Source organism: Protopterus annectens, chromosome 2.part0, assembly GCF_019279795.1.
Source record: "Protopterus annectens isolate FY-2018-M chromosome 2.part0, PAN1.0, whole genome shotgun sequence".
In the NCBI taxonomy this organism is placed as follows: domain Eukaryota; kingdom Metazoa; phylum Chordata; order Ceratodontiformes; family Protopteridae; genus Protopterus; species Protopterus annectens.
Genome location: NC_056728.1, coordinates 1,693,185,661 through 1,693,204,579, shown reverse-complemented (window position 1 = coordinate 1,693,204,579; position 18,919 = coordinate 1,693,185,661). Strand labels below are relative to the sequence as shown.

Genomic DNA, 18,919 nt, shown 5'->3' with positions numbered 1-18,919 from the left:
CGTTTCCAATTCTACTGCAGTAGGTATGTCATCACTGCTGGGATATTGGATCTCTGCTTTGTCACTTTGTGGATGGTTCCCACAGTTTTCTATTTGCCATCTTAAATGGCATTATCAAAATGAGCATTCCTTTTGGAATGCACATTACATAACACCTTTGGAATCTGTCCCTGAAATTATGCAAGGCATGACTACATCTGGCACTGTCAAGTAACCCACAGCAAAAGTCTCCGCTTTTCTTCACTCTGTAGCATCGATAAAGTGGCAAATACTCTGCGGATGAAGCAGTTGCCACACCTGTTGCACTATTTGGTGAGGCTGGTCTGAAGATGAAAGGTGGCTTACCAGTGGTGATGCACAACTTGCAGGAATGATACGACGTACAATTATTTGTCCATCTTTAACTTCTTAAAAAATGAACAATGTGTATTTTTACATTTGTTCCACTAACAGATGCTGGAACACGTTCAACTTTGGTCCACACACTTAATATGGAGCCACAAAAACATAACATGCGACAACACACCAATTTCACAAGGTAACCTCACACCTGCTTTTTTGCAGTTGCCACATCTGTTGCACTGCTATTTGGTCAGGCTGGTCTGAAGATGAAAGTTTATCAATAGTGATGCACAGCTTGCAGGAATGATGATGTTGTTGTGTCTTTCGGCTTATCCTGGTTTGGGGTCGCCACAGCGGAACTCCGGTCCGGTAATGTTTGGTAGTGGATTTTTACATGCCGAGTTACCAGCCCTGACGCACAACCTTCAACGAAGGCACGACCATTCACGCATGCCTCCACACAGAAGACGCTCTAGCTGAGAATCGAACGGGACAGCGTCTTGCTGTGAGGCGACAACGCTACCGCAGCACCACTACCGCAGGTAGCGTGCAGGAATGACAAGACCTACAAATATCTGTCCTTCACTACTCAAAACAATTTCACTTTGTGGATGGTTCCCACAGTTTTCTATTTGCCATCTTAAATGGTATTATCAAACTGAGCACTCCTTTTGAAATGCACATTATATAATATCTTTGGAATCTGTCCCTGAAATTATGCAAGTCATGACTACATCTAGCACTGTCAAGTAAGCCACAGCAAAAGCCTCTGTTTTTCTTCACTCTGTAGCATCAACAAAGTGGCAAATACTTTGTGGATGAAGCTGCTGACACATCTGTTGCATTGCTATTTGGTGAAGGTGGTCTGAAGATTAAATAAGGTTTACCAGTGGTGATGCACAGCTTGCAGGAATGAGAAGACCTACAATTCCTTTGTCCATCTTTACTTCTTAAAAAAAATGAACAATTTGTATTTTTACATTTGTTCCACTAACAGATGCTAGAATGCGTTCAACTTTGGTTCACACACTTAGTACGGAGCCACAAAGAACATAACATGTGACAACACACTCCAATTTCACACCTGCTTTTTTGCAGTTGCCTCACCAATATGCACGAGTGCACATTTCAGCTGACGACTTGTACTGATCCACCCAATGAGGCATAGCATTATCACAACACCTTTTTGTACTTCTTCCTTAGCTCACTTTATGTCTCCAACTCTTTAAGTCTCCAACTTGAGTTGTTTCCCAGTGTTTGCAGAAAATTTGAAAGGGGTTTTCCAGTGTGTTACTTTTCACAAATTTTCAATAAATAACTGACTTAGTGGTAATGTTTATTCATAAAACCTGTTCACAAGGGTGCAGCTAGGCACAGACCTTCACAGAATTCAAACATATTGGTCCTAGTTCTTGTTATACTTTCGTAAAGTATCCATATCAGGAGGTTCAAGCTGTCAAATCAAGAATATTCTTTTGTTTAATAAACAAACATGAACATAACCTTTTTAATGTGAACACTGAGCCTGTCTTTTTGATATCAGTGCGTCTACATCTGTTTTGATAGAGACGGTAGCAATGCGAAGAGTATTTTCAAGATGTTCGTCTGAAATTTTAGTTCTGATTTTACTTTTTGTGTACTTCATACGAGAAAAAAATTGCTCGCAAATGTATGTACTTCCCAACAGAGATGTCATGAACAGGGCATGTTCGTGAAGTGACGGATATTTTTCTTTAGACAGGTACAATTTATAAAAGTCCAATAAAGACTCTTGCAGAAATTTTTCTTTAAGTTGTATATCTGACTGCAACTCTATGCATTCCAGTTGCAGGTTTGCAGGCAACATGTTGATGTCAACTGAGAATGGAGTAGCAAATATACTGAAATGCTGTTGGTGTTTTCTGAAGTCTTGAAATCTACTCTCAAAGTCCTGTGATAAACTATTAATTAATGCTGCATATTTTTCAGTATTTACATGGTTTTGTTCAGACAGTGTTTCAAAGTGAATTAAGTTATTGTTCTTAATCTGACGGTGCCATAATTTCAGTTTCACTTCAAATGCCGTCACTGTTTGAAACATGTCATTTATTAGCAGATTTTCACCTTGGAGGCGCAGGTTCAGGTCATTTAAATGAGCAGTGATGTCTACTAAGAATGCTAAATCAGCCATCCAGCTTGCATTTTCAAATTCGGGTACAGGCTTTCCTTTTGACTCCATAAAGCACTTTATTTCATTTCTCAAATCATAGAAATGTTTCAGCATTTTACAACGACTTAACCACCTTACTGCAGTAAAGTACACAATGTCTCCATAGCTAGTTTCCAAGGTATTCAGAAACTCTTGAAACTGGCGGTGATTTAATCCTCTGGATCTTATGAAATTTATTGTTTTAATGACAACATTCATAACATTTTCCATTTTTAAAATCTGTGCACACATATTTTCCTGATGTATAATGCAGTGGTATTTCATGAAACACACATTACTGATCTGCTTTGCATCTTCTTCCATTAGTGTTGTTAGTCCTTCCTTCTTTCCAACCATAGCTGGAGCACTATCAGTTACAATGCCAGACATGTTTTTGATGGTTAAGGAAAATTTTGTCAATGTTGCTTTTAGTGCGTTATACAAATCAACAGACTTTGTGGTGCTATCTTTCAGTGGAATCAAAGATGCAAGTTCTTCAGTAATATTGAAATTGATGTCAACACCTCGAATAAATATGGCAAGTTGTGTCGTATCTGTAACATCAGTGCAGTCATCCAAAGCTATGGAGTAAAACTTGAAAGTTGTACACCGAGATTCCAAAGTATTTTCGATATATTTGGCTATATCTTCCACACACCTAGCGACTGTCTGGTGTGATAAACTTATTTTAGAAAAATCAGATTGTTTTTCAGGACAAATTACGTCTGCTACACTTTCAAGGCATTCTTTAATAAATTCACCATCAGCAAATGGCTTGGATTTTTTAGCAATTAAATTTGATACAACATAACTTGCCTTGACTAAGGAATCGGGTTGAGTAGCTGATTTTCGAAACAGCTGTTGTTGGAATGTAAGATTTTCTTTTTTTAAATCTAATATTTTTTGTCTACGACACTCTCCTTGCAATTCACTTAAATGTGGGTGCATTTGAATATAGTGCCTTTTCAAATTGTAGTCCTTGAAAACAGATACCACTTCCCTGCACAGTAAGCAAAGCGCTTTATTATTAGATTCAACAAAGAAATAGTCATCAGTCCATTTCTCCTGAAACGCTCTCCTTTCATCCGCTATTTTTCTTTTCATTGCACCACTTTTATTTTGGCATGATGCAGAAGCCATGCTGAAAAGTAAAAAAAGGAGTAACTAGCATTAACAACTTTATTCCTAGTTATATTTATTATTTTAAAAACAATGGCCAGCAATTTACATTAAAAAATAAGAAAAAATTAAAACTAGTTGCAGTACAGGTTAATGGTGTTGAAGGAAGCATTTTACATCCACAAATTAACACAAAAATATCCAGGTAGGAGAGACACAGGAGGAACCCCTGGGGTGAATTTAGTTGCCCATCCAGTTGCATATGACTGCATATGAGGAGGGACAAAGAGGTGCTTGTTTCACTTGCAGTACTAATACCATTATTCTTCAAAACAGCCATTATGCGTAAAGCATATCACATTTATTGTGACTGTTGGCCTGTACTTTGTACCACTAATACTGTGCCTTTTGAAAAGTTTTTCATATAATTAATGAAATTCAGATGGACTGCAATAGACCTATAACTATGTATGGTTAGCATGTAAATAAGTTTCTTAATGGTACAAGGATGGTAGTTTCAATAACCCAATTACAGCCGTACCATCAAGTTAAACAAGGTTTACTTTGCATGCTACCCAAGGAAGCTCATCCACTTGCAAAGAAAAAACTGGCACACACTACCACTGTCATTTTAGTTATTCATTACAGCACTACTAATTCTCACTGGGAAAACAACTCCAGCAGTCCAAGTACATAAAATGTCAACATTAGCAGTTCTACAATACTATAATCCACAAAAATAAGCCAACAAATTTGCAATAAAGTAAAGAATTCACATTACTGACTTAAAACAATTCTGAATAAGATGGTCTCACCCAAACAAATGATGAGTGGCAGACACATGGCATCATGCTACATGCCATAAAATGCATCATCATCCCCTTTGGGGAGAGTTTGTGCGCGTCTTTCGGCTTTTCCCGGTTATGGGTCGCCACAGCGGAACTCCGGTCCGCTAATGATTGGTAGTGGATTTTTACGTACCGGGTTACCAGCCTTGACACAACCTTCAACGAAGGCACGCCCCATTCATATGCCTCCACACAGAAGACGCTCTAGCTGAGAATCAAATGGGACAACGTCTTGCTATGAGGCGACAACGCTACTGCAGCACCACCACCGCAGTACCCCTTTGGGGAGAGTGATGTCCCCAAAACTTTCACATTAATAACCATGTTGTAAGCATGCAATCAGTTGTGAGGGCCTTGGGCAAGACCACAGTCCGCTCAAATGTGTAATCACAGAGACACAGGAAGAACAAGCAAACTGAGGCATTGGCTGGATGTCAGGATCAAACATTGTACCTTATGCATGGGAGGCGAAGGCCATAACCATTATGCCAACTGGTCTGTATTTAAGAAAATAAACAACTCTATAAAACTGTATATAACTACAGCACCATAACAGTAGTTTAACATATGCTGAGGTAGGAAAATAAAACTTGCTAAAGTTCCTAGGCATCCTCAGATTACCTCAAGCAGAAATTTGTGCAGTTGCCAACAGTGCTAGAAATACTGTTAAGAGCTGCTTGAACATTTGCTATCTGCACATTAATTGGTGGGTGGTAATCACCAGTTGGTGAAAAGCACCATTGGAAGTATGAGGCCGAGGGGGCTGCAACCCAAGTGACAGCCACAAGGACGACAAAAAAATTAGAAAACAAATAGCACAAGAACTGTGCCTTAAGACCAGAGATGGAGGGACGAGTTTATAGGAAAATAAACCATATATTTAATTACGATATACTATGTTGGGACCACGCGCATTGTAGTGGGTCTGCTAAAAATGTCTAGCTATGATGCATATTGAGAACTGTTATATATGTTGATTACTTGTTTCACTCTGTCATGTTCAACTTGTTTGAAATACTTGATTTTGCAATAAAAAAGAAAACAAACTGCTATGCCATGGTTTACCATTGACTAAAGAGAAAGAGGGCCTTTGTGTGTTTCCAAGAACAGGAATATAAGGAATACACTGCAATGATCAAAACTATAACCAACATTTACTTCATCTTGTTTGGTGGTGTGAAAGTGATATTTTTAATAATGTTTTGGCCTAAATTAAAACTAACAAAAAAAAAAAAAAGCCTTAAATCCTTCAACCATCCCAACAAATTAGCACAACTGTCCTTATACCGTGTAGCCTACCAGCTGCTCAAGGTAATCTTTGATGAGACTTTTTTTTTTGCAAAGCCAGTGACACTGCAAACAGTTGCACTGGGGACCAGAGTTTATATACCATCAAATTAACAAGCTTCGAATGAGAGGTTCATATCTCAGCGTATTCCCAGCTTGTGGAAGAATTTACTCAACAGATCAGACAAAGCATTACTTTGACTAATTTTAAGTCTAGTCCTGATAATTGCATGGATAGCCATACATTTACATAAGCTGCACAATGCAAGGCAGATCAACCCAAAGCTAAGGACATACAGTTTGGATGGTATGTCTGCTATAGCTCTCTCATGCAGTTACATTTTCATTTGTTTTCAACATTTATCTTTTTGCAGCTTACAACCTTTACTGCCATACTGTCTTCTATGCTACGGTAAAATAAAAAAATGGGGCTTTACTCGACAGGCATTAGGAACCACGGTCAGGTGGCACAATGCCAGGGTAATCCTATGGGCTTGGCTTGTAAATGCCCCAGGGCCATTAGCCCAATACACACCTATGAACTCTTAGCGCAGTCCAAAACTACTTCCTCCAACATGCTCTGTCCTTCCCACATATTCTGTCACAGGATTTAAATCAGTGCAAAGTAACCTTGCATGCATTCTTCCCAGTGAGAATGCCTTACACCAGGGGTTCTATGAGCATTTTCATCAGTGAGATTAAGCAGGAAGGCCATGTTCCATGCAATAGGAAGTCTGTTTATATGGTCATAATACAAACAGCAAGGACACTATGATAAATCTGGCAAAGGAATCGGGTCTGCATTGTCCAGTCGTTTATACAATACAAAGGCATTATTCCCTAATATTTTAGAGGCTGTCCATAATACTGACTGCCCGTTATTATATAAACATTTAGTTTTACAAAATATCATTCTGTTGTCTGAACACCAGTTACTGATTTACAAGCGAGTCAACAATTCCCCAAAAATGTGTGTGTTCATCTCCATACCTCATCATACTTTGAGGCTCCCTTGTGCAGTCAGACACGGATGGAGCAGTGGGACACATTAATCAGAACATGTCAGCACATAAAATTGCCACTTTACTGGCTACAAGTTCCACTCAAAATGGCTATGGAGTCTGTGTCCAATTCATGCAGTCTTTTTACTGTACAGGCACTGCAGTCTAAACTAATGAAACTTTCAGAAAAAGCAAAGCTCAGTGCCCTCATTAATATGCAAGATTCCATCACAAAGGTGGCGTGTAGTGATCATTAAGGACACTATTCTCAAAATGGGCAAAAATCACCTTAAAATAAAGTAAAACTGCTGTTCCCAACGAGCATTTATTGTGGTGACAACTGTGGCAGTGACAAGAGTGTTCCTTAATGATTAACAACTAGAGTTTAATCTAAGTGAGAGTGTTGCGTGCATATTTCAAGTCCTACACCTCATGACACAGACGAAACACAGCATCAGAGCTTATACTACCACGTAACCTTCTGTAATCTCAACAGGTTACACATTAAGAAATCCTCCACCTCATCAAAAAAAGGCTAACTGAATTTAGATATGAAGCTAATTTACATGACCTTCGGGTGGTACTGTAAAACTGCAATGTTTCTAAAAGGTCTGACATCTGAAAATTTAAAAAACTAACAGACCTTAGTAACAAATTAAAATTGCGGGCATTATATAGGATATGTACTTCCTAAATTATCCATGCATTGCAACAATGGTTTTCAGCGAATGCTCGTTTTTAACCAACACACTGCTCAGCAGCACTTGTCTGCGTTTGGTAACTGTTTTTCTGCACACACCGCACTGAGCTATGGGCTACAGCTCATCCGTTTTTTCTTTTTCTACGGCAATTGTATTTAAAAAAAAAAACACTAAAATCACCGTTCAGAACACGTTAACCTCTGGAACGGATGCAAGAAAAATTACATTTCCTCAACAGAATACAGTTGCAGTCTGAGACAAGTACATCTACATTACTGTATATTCTGCACATTTAGCAACATTAGAACATTACTGACGATTGCCGCCCATTTATTCCCCGCTGTCGGAGGAGATACCAGTATTAGACTAAAGCTAATACGATTAACAAGGAGATGAAACAGAAATGCAGCACTATTTGTCAAAACTCACCACCACTGCTGTTGTAAGTACAAATGCTACGGTATATGCTCTTGTAACTACAAAAACCTACTTATACTCCTGCCAAACAGTTTGGTACGCCATCTTTTAAACTCACACAAACTTTACCTCTAAGTTCCACCCCAAGCGTCACGCAGTTAATCCAAAGCGATGAGGTTATTACAGTGCCGCGGCTGATTCTTTTTTGTGGATGTCAATCAAATAAAAACTCCACCTAGCTACAAGTGCTTCCCGGAAGAAACTCACTTGTTGAATTTTGATTGATCTGCGTTGTCTCTTATGTCTTCATGAGTTGGTGTTATATGACTGTCGTATTGTACCACGATTGGTTATGACGTTTGTGATGGACTCAGGGAAATTTTTGAACTCCTAATGGGTGTTTCGAGTTAGAAAGAAACATTAACGTGCTTCGCTAGTTTTCCTGAGGAGTGAGTTTTTATTGCAGCTATAAGGTAGGAGGTGCCATTCTTAGAAGCATATATATCAGCTTTCTTACTCATAAATTCTGGACAAGTTCAAAAATAACCGGGGGGATGTGTCGGAAGCCAGCGATTTTCAAAAATATTAATATCGTTATAGACTTAATAGAACGAGCAGTGGCGATGGTGTAGTGTACTGGCTCACCAGATGCGCAGTAACAAACACCGCCCAAACATGGTGTGGTGGGTATTTTCACACGCAAACTTTTCGTGAACTTCACTTAATTACAGTAACAGCTGCGCTTTTACGGCTTACAGACCGACGCTTGTTTACTGAAGTACTGTCTCCGATTACTGCTTTAAAATTGTTACCTACTTGAAGCCTAGGGGGTTCTTCACTTGGTCATCACTCACTCCATCGGGTGGGGATATGAACATTATGAACAAATCTACCTCTACCATGTCGTAACTGCTTGTAACTTTGAGTAGAGAGTTGTTTACAGTCCTTTAATTTTTTTTGTCCATTTAGGAACAAAATAAGCTATTTTCGTTGGTAATAATGATATGGATCACTTATTTCTGAAGCCAGAAATTGACAGCACTTGACATGTGCATTGTGTGTGTACCTTTAGGAATGCATTTGACTTTGCAGTTCACGAGATTCTTGAGACTCTGGTAGGACACTACAAAACTGACTTGGTACAGGAGAGAATATGCTTTAAAAAAGTCTGCTTTTTTCGTAAGTTATTAGTGATGGGCGTATGGTGTAGATGGAATATTCTGCTACTCACAGGTATTTGCATAATTCTGGCACTAGAAATAGCATAGATTTAAAGTATAAAGCCATAATTAACTATAAACTGGGTATATCTGATCTTTTGTCAGTATGCTGGAATATATTCTGCAGACTCCGTGAGAGCTTGTACAGGCTGCAGAATTCAGAGCCGCTCATCTACATTCATTTTATGCATGATGTCACGGGCTAATATGCATTTCCATTCCGCTTCACAGACATTAGGCTTGTCAATCACCCCAGCCACGCCCAGGATATGTTTGTGATGTAGCTCTCAGAAATGTGAAAACAGAATCTCTCCCAAATCTGATGTGGTATAAATTAACAAAAAGTGGAACACTTAGTAAAGACTTCAACTAGGAAGCTGTCAACTAACTTTTAACTGTTCTTCATACTTGCTACAGCATGCTGTTTATTACTAAAGTGTAAACAAAGTAAATAGCATTAATACATTTTAAAGGGCAGCTACTCTCCAAATTGGGGGAAATTTGGGCTAGGGTGTCCAGTGATCCCCTGGTTAGCATGTCTAGTAACTACCAGTGAACCTAAATGCAGTATTTTTATTTGTGTTAATCCCCATACAAACGTTTCTCATTGATGTAGCCTTTTCCCTTGTCTGGTTTTTAACTTCCTTGCTGCACAACATATATCCTACTTGAATGAAATCCCATAGTACTTTGTTTAGATTCTTTCATTCTTCCAAAATCCTTACAGTTGACAGGTATGTTAATTCACTACAACACCCTCTTTATCTCTCTCTCATGCACACAAACACACTCTTCTACTTTCACGCATGCAAACATTTTGCTTTCATACTTGCACTCGCTCCGCACTATTAATACAGTTAGGTGCTGTTCCTTTCAAAGACAATGACGACAAATCCGTACACAAATCCCTATTCAGAGCGAACACACACTGATTCTTATAGGTTCATAGGTTTATACTAGGCTATCTGCCCTAAGGCATTTATAAGCCTAGCCCAAAGTTTTGTGGCTTATGCCACCCCTTATATGAAAAAATACTGTACCCATTAGTTTGTTGTGCCTTTGTCCAGCAGTGACACAGAGATGATTCCCGGGGTAAACCTACGATCTCCCATCCACAGGTCAAGATTTCTCTTGAACAGAGCCAGCGAGGTGCTCTGCCTCACATGGACCGGGATTTTATTCCACAGCATACGGAGTTTCTGAGTGATAAATCTATCCCTCCAGCACGTCCAATTTATATCCGTGCTAAGGTTTAAGTCGCTTGCTCTAGTGGTTTTGGTGGATTTGGATTTTTTGAGGTGGAGCATGTCCATTAATTCCGGGTTGGACATGGCCTTGTATGTCAGGCACATGTCACCTCTGAGCAGACGGTATGCGACTGAATAGAGCTGGAGTTTCTTCAATCTGGCAGCATATGACAGATTTTGGAGTCCCTTTATCCTTTTGGTGAGGAACTTTTGGGGTCTCTCCAATTGCTGTAGATGTCGGGTGAGATACATCCCGAATGGGGCATTGTACTCTATCATTGGTCTGATAAGTGAAGAGTACAGGGGAACAATGACCTCACTAGATCTGGATGTGAATCCTTCATGATCAGGTGGGCAATGTAGAAGGTCTTTCTAACCACTTTAGCAACGTGAGTGTCAAAAGAAAGGCCACTGTCAACCTGGGTCCCCAGGTCCCTGATAACCTCTTCTGTGCTTAGTGGATTGCCACCTATATGGTAGCTTGGGGTTACCTTGTTTTTCCTGAAGGGTATGACTATACATTTTTTGGCATTTAACTTCAGGCCATGGCTCTGGCACCAGCTATCTGTTTCCGTGAGTCCCTTCTGAAGGATATCTGTGTCCGATGCACTTTCCACTATGGCGCCCAGTTTGCAGTCGTCTGCAAACTTTGTCAAAGTCTTCCCATGTTGGCCTGTACTTCTGAGAAGTAGATGCCGAACAATAGGGGGCCAAGGACCGAGCCCTGTGGGACACCACTTGTGACGGGCTTGGAGTCTGACATAGCACCAGCAACTCTAACCCTGTGGGTTCTGTCCTTGTTTGCAACCCATCTTGTGACATATGGGTTTACATTTAAGCTGGTAAGCTTTTCTACAATACCCGAGTGGGGTATTGTGTTGCAAGGTCAAGGTAGGCTGTATGGACTGCCTTTCACTCATCAATGGCCTTGGTGACTGTTTCGAAGAAGTCGACCAAGTTCAAAAGGCATGATCTGCCCTTGACGAAGCCAAACTGGGTCGGGTCCAATGTCTGCAAGTCCCCTATATCTTTGTTTATGAGCTCCATTATGATCCTCTCCATAGCTTTGCAGACTAGACTTGTTAAGCTTATGGGGCGGTAATTACCAGGGTCCGTAGAGGCACCACCTTTGTGGAGTGGGACCACAGTTGCCGTGGCGGGAACACACAGATCCTACTTTGGCGCAAAAAACAAAACAAAACTGGAATGGTGCTTTGGCGCATGTGCACACTGACAGTGTTGTTGCAGGTCAAAGGCGTTAAAAGCAAATGGAAAAAAGTGTTTTGGCACATGCATACACTGAAGTTGTAGTTAAAGATCGCAGACTGCATGGAAAGCTCTGAGGGCTGCATGCGGCCTGCAGTCCACAGGTTGGACACGTCTGTTTCAGTTGGAATGCGTACTGCATGACATGTAAATTCTTTGAAGTTAGACATTTAACATTTAGAGGAATACATCATATTTTATTTATTTTACATTTGTTTACTTGGAAAGTCTGACTGGAATAAGACCCATTTTTAGCGAAGGCCAAAGAAGAAAAGCTCAACATATAGAGATTATATAAAATTATACACAAATTATACAAAAAATATACAAGACAGTACATCAGAAATTACATTCTGTGTTATAACCAACATTTGTATTATACAATCAAAAGCTGATGAAGGGTTTGTAGGGGAGGGAATTTGGATAGAAAAGGATAAGGTTAGAGATTATCTAGACGAGCGAGAGAGTATGGATTATGATGTGGTTAGGGAAGAAGAAAAAGTATGACCAGAAACTATTAAAACTAATAAAATTATTATATAATGTATAATTTATAATATTGTGTGTGTGTGTGTGTGTGTATGTATGTATGTATGTATGTATATATATATATATATATATATATATATATATACATATATATATATATATATAATTAGTGTGTGTATTAAAATCCCAAAGTCAACATGTACACATATGAACAATTCGAACTACAGATGTTCAAATAGTTCATATGAGTACATTCTGAATGTTCGAATGTTTATAATAGCGAATGTCCTGTGCATTCGCTAATATAAATTTGAAGGGATGTACAGAGATTGTGGTACAGTGCGGTTAGGGAAATGCATCCCTTTCCTCACTGTAGTGTGATCTCGGAGTTGGAATATATAGCTGGGGGGGTGCAGGAGGGCTTGCCCCCCCCTGCAAAAATGGGATTTTATTTGTAGGAGGTAGGGATTTATGGCAAGAGTGACATTGTCGTCAATTGCTGTAAAATGTCGAATTCGACTTTTTCGGCAATTACTGCAGATTTTCGACTGTCTGAACAGTCAAAAATCTGCAGATTCGACAATACATCTTGACATTTAATTACAAAATGTGTTTTAAATTTCGTAATTTTAATAGTAAACCATATATAATGTATATAAAATACTATAATAATATTAAGTCACACAAGTTTATATCTGTTCTCATTGTTTTAGTTTTTAAATGTTTCAGTCTGGCCCTGGATGGCTCCCGTACATGGGTTCACAATAAATGTTTCCTCTTACCAAATTTCTCCAGTTTGAGTGGTCGAGTGCTATTCAAATCACTTTTGTTCCTAGATATAAAATAGACAAGTTCCTTTAATCATATACTTTTCTTTTTGGGTATGGATACCACATACTGTGGTTATACTGTAGAGAATATGGCCTGTCCCATTATTGAATAGGGTAGGGAGTTCCTCTAACCTGCCATAACCTTCCCCATTCATATGTAATCCAGTGCTGATTGGTGTAGCCACTGGAATGAAGGAGACTAATGCCTTCCACTGTAGTTTGGGATGCTTCTAGTCCTGATAGATTGTGTGTTGCTGTAAGGAACTGTCTGAAGGTTTGACTCGCTTAACAAATTATTAATATTTTGCCTTGTTCTGTTAGATGGTTTGCATAGTGTGACTCACAAAGCTCAGATAATTGAAGAATTTTGCTTTGCCTGGTAAAGCATTATTAGCTGTGCCAGACTGCCAGTCTGTTTCCAATAAGAAAATATCTCTCTATCAAGGTGGAGAGTTCAGCAGTTTTAATGACCCTTTAATGTATTTGTGTCTGTTCTTAGCTGTGCAAGCAGATGGTAGAACTGCCAAAACTGTTCTTTCACTTCCTGCTTTTTTCCCTGCCCCAGAATGTGATCACTTATTTTTAATGTGGAAATGGCTGCAGTTTCCTTCAGTAACCCATTGGTACTGGAACTGTTACCCGCATTTTCCATTAGCATGCTGACTGTCTTGAGGAAGCAACAGGAAACAACCAACAGTAACTTCAGACTGGATTTGAGTCTTTTAGCACAGTTGATTGTTTTAGGCTCAGTAGTGAGCTTCATACATTAATTAGTTGCCATTTCTGAGTGCCATTTTATGGCTAAGCTGCCAACATTCTGTTCTTCTCTTCATAAACATTCAGCTGAGTGTACTTTAACAATTTGGAAAATTAAAGGTACAAGGCTTTCCTGCATTAGTAAAGCTTGTAAAACCAAGCATCACCCAGTAAAACTGTTAACTATGCAAAATTAAAATCTTACTTTGGAATTGTTGACTTACATACAGAAAGCTTTTATTTAGAGTTATGGTTAGAACATTCTAAAGTTATTAAATGAAATTTGCTTCATTTTTACTGTTGAATCCATTTATCTCGTGCATTTTTGTCGTCGCTGCTGCTGCTAAGTACTTGCCAACAGGCAGACACATTTACTGATTGGTTAAGCTTTACTAAACGTGTTTATTATGAGGTCCTTCATTCCTGTTCACTTATCTTATGAAGCTTACAGCAGTAGAAAGTCAGGAAAGGTAGACCACACTCTCTGCAAGCCATTGTGTGAGCTCCATAGACATTCTCAGGCAAGCTGAAAAGTGTAATCTCTCTAAGGTGACCTGGGTTTGCCTGAGGGTGGGAGAAGGGAGAAGGTTTCTCCAAATGAGCAGTGCATTGATGCACCTCCCATGGGAGATGGCCATGGGGTGTCCACAATAAGTGCCCAAGCCACTTCAGCTGATTCCTCACAGATGGAGAGTGAGTCCGTCCTTCTGCAGAGTGCACCCTTTACTTAACCTCTGATATGGACATGCTGATGTTCATCCCATCTGCTTACCACTGCAGTGAATTTCTTCATTGCAGACTGTAATTTGTTACTTGAGGGTAAGGGGACAACAAGTTATGCAAACAGCGAAGCAGCCCTCACATCTCCATACCACATGCTTAATAGACCTTGGCTGCACCTTGATATCCTTCCCATGAAAATCAAGAATGGGAGGAGGGAACAGGAGACTATTTAATGGATTCTTGTGCCCACTTTGAGCATGCTAAAATTAACTGTGAGGTCATGAAGTTTAGTTTATGCTGCAGTTCATCACCAGGCACAGAGAGCCCTCTTGTGGGGTGTTCCCAAGAGTTGAACTGATGAGGAGCAAGGCTTCTATAAGAGTATTGGACTTGTACCTTCCTTTTATCAGGTGCTTTTTTGCTCTTTTACTAGCAAATACACGATGGAAGCCTCTATGCTTTTGGTAACTTTGTTTGCTCTCTGTGTGGCTAATATCGTGGTAGTGGTATAGTTGGTGAATCATTTTGGTTTCAGAAATCTGAAAATATTTTTGGTAGATATGCACGGTTATTGGCCTGTTTGACCCCCCCCCCCCCCCCCCACTTATGTCATTCTAACAAGTTGCTGTCCCTGCCTGTTGGTAGTAGTTAAAATTTCAAATTGCCAGTCGCAATAAATATTTTAATTTCATTAAGTGGATAATTTAATACTTTAACATATTGCCAATATATTTATAAGAATTATCAAAAGAGATATTATTATGGACCAGTTAGATGTTTAGTTTAGTTTAGCTTGGTAATCTACACTCTTACCATAAAAGTATGCTTTTGAGTCTTCTACTTGATAGTTTTAACCAGAAAGATTAACTAATTTCTATGTGGCAGTTGTAACCAAAAGGATTAACTGCCTTTACCCTCCCCTCAGCGTTTTGTATATACTTTGTGGGGATGTGCTGGGGTAGCCTGGTATGCATTGCATCACAAAGTTGCAAAATCAAGGTAAATACAGTGGTACAGATTTACAGCATGCAGATAATGAATTGCCTGTGAGCAAGAGAGCAACATTGACTGACTTTGCTATTGGCTGCCATGCTGGCGAGCCAGTGTGTCCTGTTGAGCTCTGGACTCATTAAATGCATATATGTTTACAAGTAGACTCTTGCATTATTTCTAAAAGGATCCCCTCAGAGACCACATTTTCATGTACCAGCTTAACAGTGTATGTAATACTTCTGCTATGTTTGCGAAGTAGACGTTTAATTGTAATTTCTAATTTCAGTTTGTGCAGGTGTATATAGTTTTTGAAAGTAATTATGCAGACTCTAGAATATGGAGACTGGCGATCTGGTTTTGAATATTCTGGCTGCATGACTTGATCTTGATCAATTTCTATTCAGCTAGTCAGATTTTCCTTGGCAGCTTGACTAAAACCATTCCTTCATTAATTAATTCATTTTACCTTGTCTTTTTTCGAGCTCCACAATTCTTTCGTATGCCATTGTCAACTTGTATGACAATCCTAGGCTGCTGTTTTCAGTCTTTAAATCCCAAATGCCACCCCTTTTTGAGGTTGAAGAGAGTGGTTATTGCCGTGTTTTTTTTTTCTTCATAGAGCCATTCTTTCACTGCTTGTTGACTGTCATCTTAATTCCTTTTTTTGTGGGGGTGGGGCATTTATACAGCATTAGGAGGAGCTGCACACTACCAGAAGGCAGATGCATAAATGAAAGTGTCTTAATAGCAAAGATATAAAGATGCATGAATGTTTGAAAATATGTTAATGATAAAAAATATTGTGAGGTTGTTGCCCCTTTTTCTATGTCTCCAATGGAAAGGGGGTGGGGCGAAAAGAGAGGGAGAGACCATCTAAAAGAAGAAAGGAAGGCTTTTTGAATAGTTTGTGCCTCCTCCGGCATTGGCTCCTTCAGTTAGATTTGAACCTGGCCTCAAAATGCTGGTTTTCCACCCATCCAACTCCACTGTAGTCTTTGTTCAGGGCCAAGAAGTGCTTGTTTGTGTGGCAACCCGCTACCTGCAACACCAAGGTGGCCTTTTCATTTTTAAGAAGCATTGCAGTTATGCCTTTGTATTAGCATTGCTAGTGCCTGTGTTAGGTTCTCTTGTAATTCAAAAAAAAAAAAAAGTGCAACATCAACTTATTCTCTAGCTGACTTAAAGAAGTTGGCAGCAGTGATCAAGCACCCGGCTTTGTAGACTGCTGTCCTAGCTTAGTATTGCCAGACCTGATGTCATCAGCACTTTTGCCATTTTAGATCACTGCTGTTCATGTGTTCATGAGTAGGAGGCACGAGGCACTGTTTAATACAACTGAAGTTGGACACACTGGTGTTGGGTTCTTCCGTGTGGAGCAGTATTGGTCTACCTAATATCACGCTGGCTGGCTGGCATCAGATATAAGTGCACTGAGTCAGCCAGCATTGGTATCTATATTGGTAGAGCTGAGCCTCTGGGTGTTGTTTTCTTTTCTAACACAGAGGCAATGATGTTAATCTTAGCAGCACTAGGATTACTGCTGATCCTCTATATCCGTCATAGAACCAGTCTGCTGCACCCATCCTTTTAAACCACTTTTTAAAAGCCACTGTTTCAGCCACATGGCAGAACTTTGCAGTTTTTTTCCCAGAGGTGCAGTTGTTTTGTGTCCCAGTTACCTGCAAGATTTACCATACTTTTAAAGCAGGCGCAGACCATTTCTGAGGGAATGCACTTAGACCCCTTTATCTTTTTCTTTTAACGTTTCCCTTTCAAGTGACTGGGTCTTCAGAAAGTTTTTTTGCCCTTTGCCAAGGAGGCAGCTCGGAAAAATGTCACCCAAAAGTTTACCAAGTTACCATATTAATCCAGAATGTTGGAACTGTGATGTCACATGGTTTTCAGGTTTGGATAATGCAGAAGAGGCAGTTTATATTTTGTAACACTTTTGTTCAGAAGCTCATCCTGTCACATAGTCATGGTGCAGAATGAGTCATAGTTTAGAATTCTTGCTTTTCGGGTTTGTTTCAACTGCTGTACAAGAGCAGACTCCCCTGGTGTATTATGCTTATTTTGTAACTGTGTGCCTAAATACCTGGGTATGCCTTAAGTATAACTTTGGCATACATCTCCTTATTTCATATGTTGTTAGTACTTCAGTGATTGGTACTTACTGCCCACCCTACATTAAAACTTTCCTGATGATAATCTTCAGCACCATGGAGAGCTGACATGTAAGTTGATGTTTGACTTCTGGAGGTAAGGCAAGAATGGATGCTTTGGACTGCAGAAGCAGCAGATTTGGGAAGTTGGTATAATTTAAGTTGTGCATCATTTCTGCTGTTGTCAGACTCTTGGCTTCTGACTCAGAGTTGACACATGAGCATGTAGACCATTCATTGCACCATGTATACTTTCTTTTTTACACCACTAGCTGTACTACTTGGAATGGGGCCTTCATTAGAAAGAGGATAATTTGTACTGCCAGGCAAAGACTGGCTGCTGAATCGTAAATCTGTTCATTATACAAAAGCATGCTTATATTTTACATATAAAGAATACATGTTTTGGTTACCGTTTTCTTTACTGCAGTGACTGACAGTGTGTTTGTGTGTATGGATGAAAACAACAATAAAATAAGACCAATAATGAAAAATTAACCTGAAGAGAGAGAGCAGTATACTTAAATAAATAATATACTGCCTTTCCCTTTATTTTTACTTGCTTATTGTTATTTCCGTAGGGGAGAAATATCTTCTCTATAGAAGATTTTATATCTATATATGGTCCACAGTTGTATATCTGGTTAATTTCAGCAACATTACCCCATCCCATTTATTTTACTTTTTGTATTATTGCCAGTCGGCTTTATCCACGAGTCTGGTCTCTGACTTTGGTGCAGTTGAACAGTGTTAGTGTTATTTCTGCTTTGACTCTCTGTAATTTATCTTAAAGATTGTATATGCAGTGCCTCTTTGTAGCTTTCTTTACATGTGTTTTTTGTGCACACGTAAGTCAATAAAATTGCCAAATACTGCATTCTTTATGTGCCTGTCAGACTCCCAACACCTCTGGTGTCTAACAGAGGGTAATACTCTGACCGCTGATTGCCATAAATCCTTGCCTTTCTGCTGTCTGGGTAAGACATTTCTTGTGACTACTGGCTGTCACCTTTCTTGACTGGCCCTTTGACAGCAGGTTTGAGGGGTCAGTATTCTCACAGGTCCTTTATGTACATCCACATTTCCCTTAATGAGTTCTCTGGTCTATGAGCATAAGGACTGAAGTCTTGGAATGAGGCATATCACACTGTAGACAGAGGAAGCTGTTTCTTGTCCTGAATTACAGGGTGGTGGATGCCTTGATGTTGTGTTTCACAATACTTTTATCTATGTGTTGGTTGAATGCCACTCTCTCATAGGTCTGTAGGCATTTTTCATCTGCAGTGACCAAGAGGTGAGCATCAACAGCGTGTAATCTACCCACTTCTGA

The 18,919-nt window shown here is 39.5% G+C and overlaps 2 protein-coding genes across 3 annotated transcripts in view; one reads left to right on the top strand and one right to left on the bottom strand.

Moving 5' to 3' along the window:
* Window positions 1-809: 809 nt before the first annotated feature.
* LOC122793578 (general transcription factor II-I repeat domain-containing protein 2B-like) lies at window positions 810-8,028 on the bottom strand. 2 transcript variants are annotated; one of them, XM_044061747.1, is made up of 2 exons: window positions 7,977-8,027; window positions 810-3,671 (listed from the first exon to the last, which is right to left on the bottom strand). In XM_044061747.1, exons 1-2 carry the CDS (start codon window positions 8,006-8,008, stop codon window positions 1,850-1,852), a joined length of 1,854 nt encoding a protein of 617 aa, XP_043917682.1. In that variant the 5' UTR covers window positions 8,009-8,027; the 3' UTR covers window positions 810-1,849. The 2 variants fall into 2 exon arrangements, with proteins under 2 accessions (XP_043917682.1, XP_043917683.1); XM_044061748.1 differs by having other exon boundaries at window positions 811-3,671; window positions 7,916-8,028.
* Window positions 8,029-8,158: 130 nt separating this feature from the next.
* Window positions 8,159-18,919, top strand: part of JADE1 (jade family PHD finger 1) — a gene marked incomplete in the record, with an annotated part of 774,739 nt that continues 763,978 nt past the window's right edge. Inside the window, 1 exon segment of the mRNA XM_044060432.1 lies at window positions 8,159-8,376.

What these genes read in the sequence shown, in the direction of transcription:
- LOC122793578 (XM_044061747.1), bottom strand. Translation starts at nt 8,008, where the DNA reads ATGGCGTACCAAACTGTTTGGCAGGAGTATAA. An exon ending in ACTGTTTGGCAGGAGTATAA is followed by an intron (nt 3,672 to 7,976) that starts GTAGGTTTTTGT and finishes TTTACTTTTCAG; the next exon opens with CATGGCTTCTGCATCATGCC.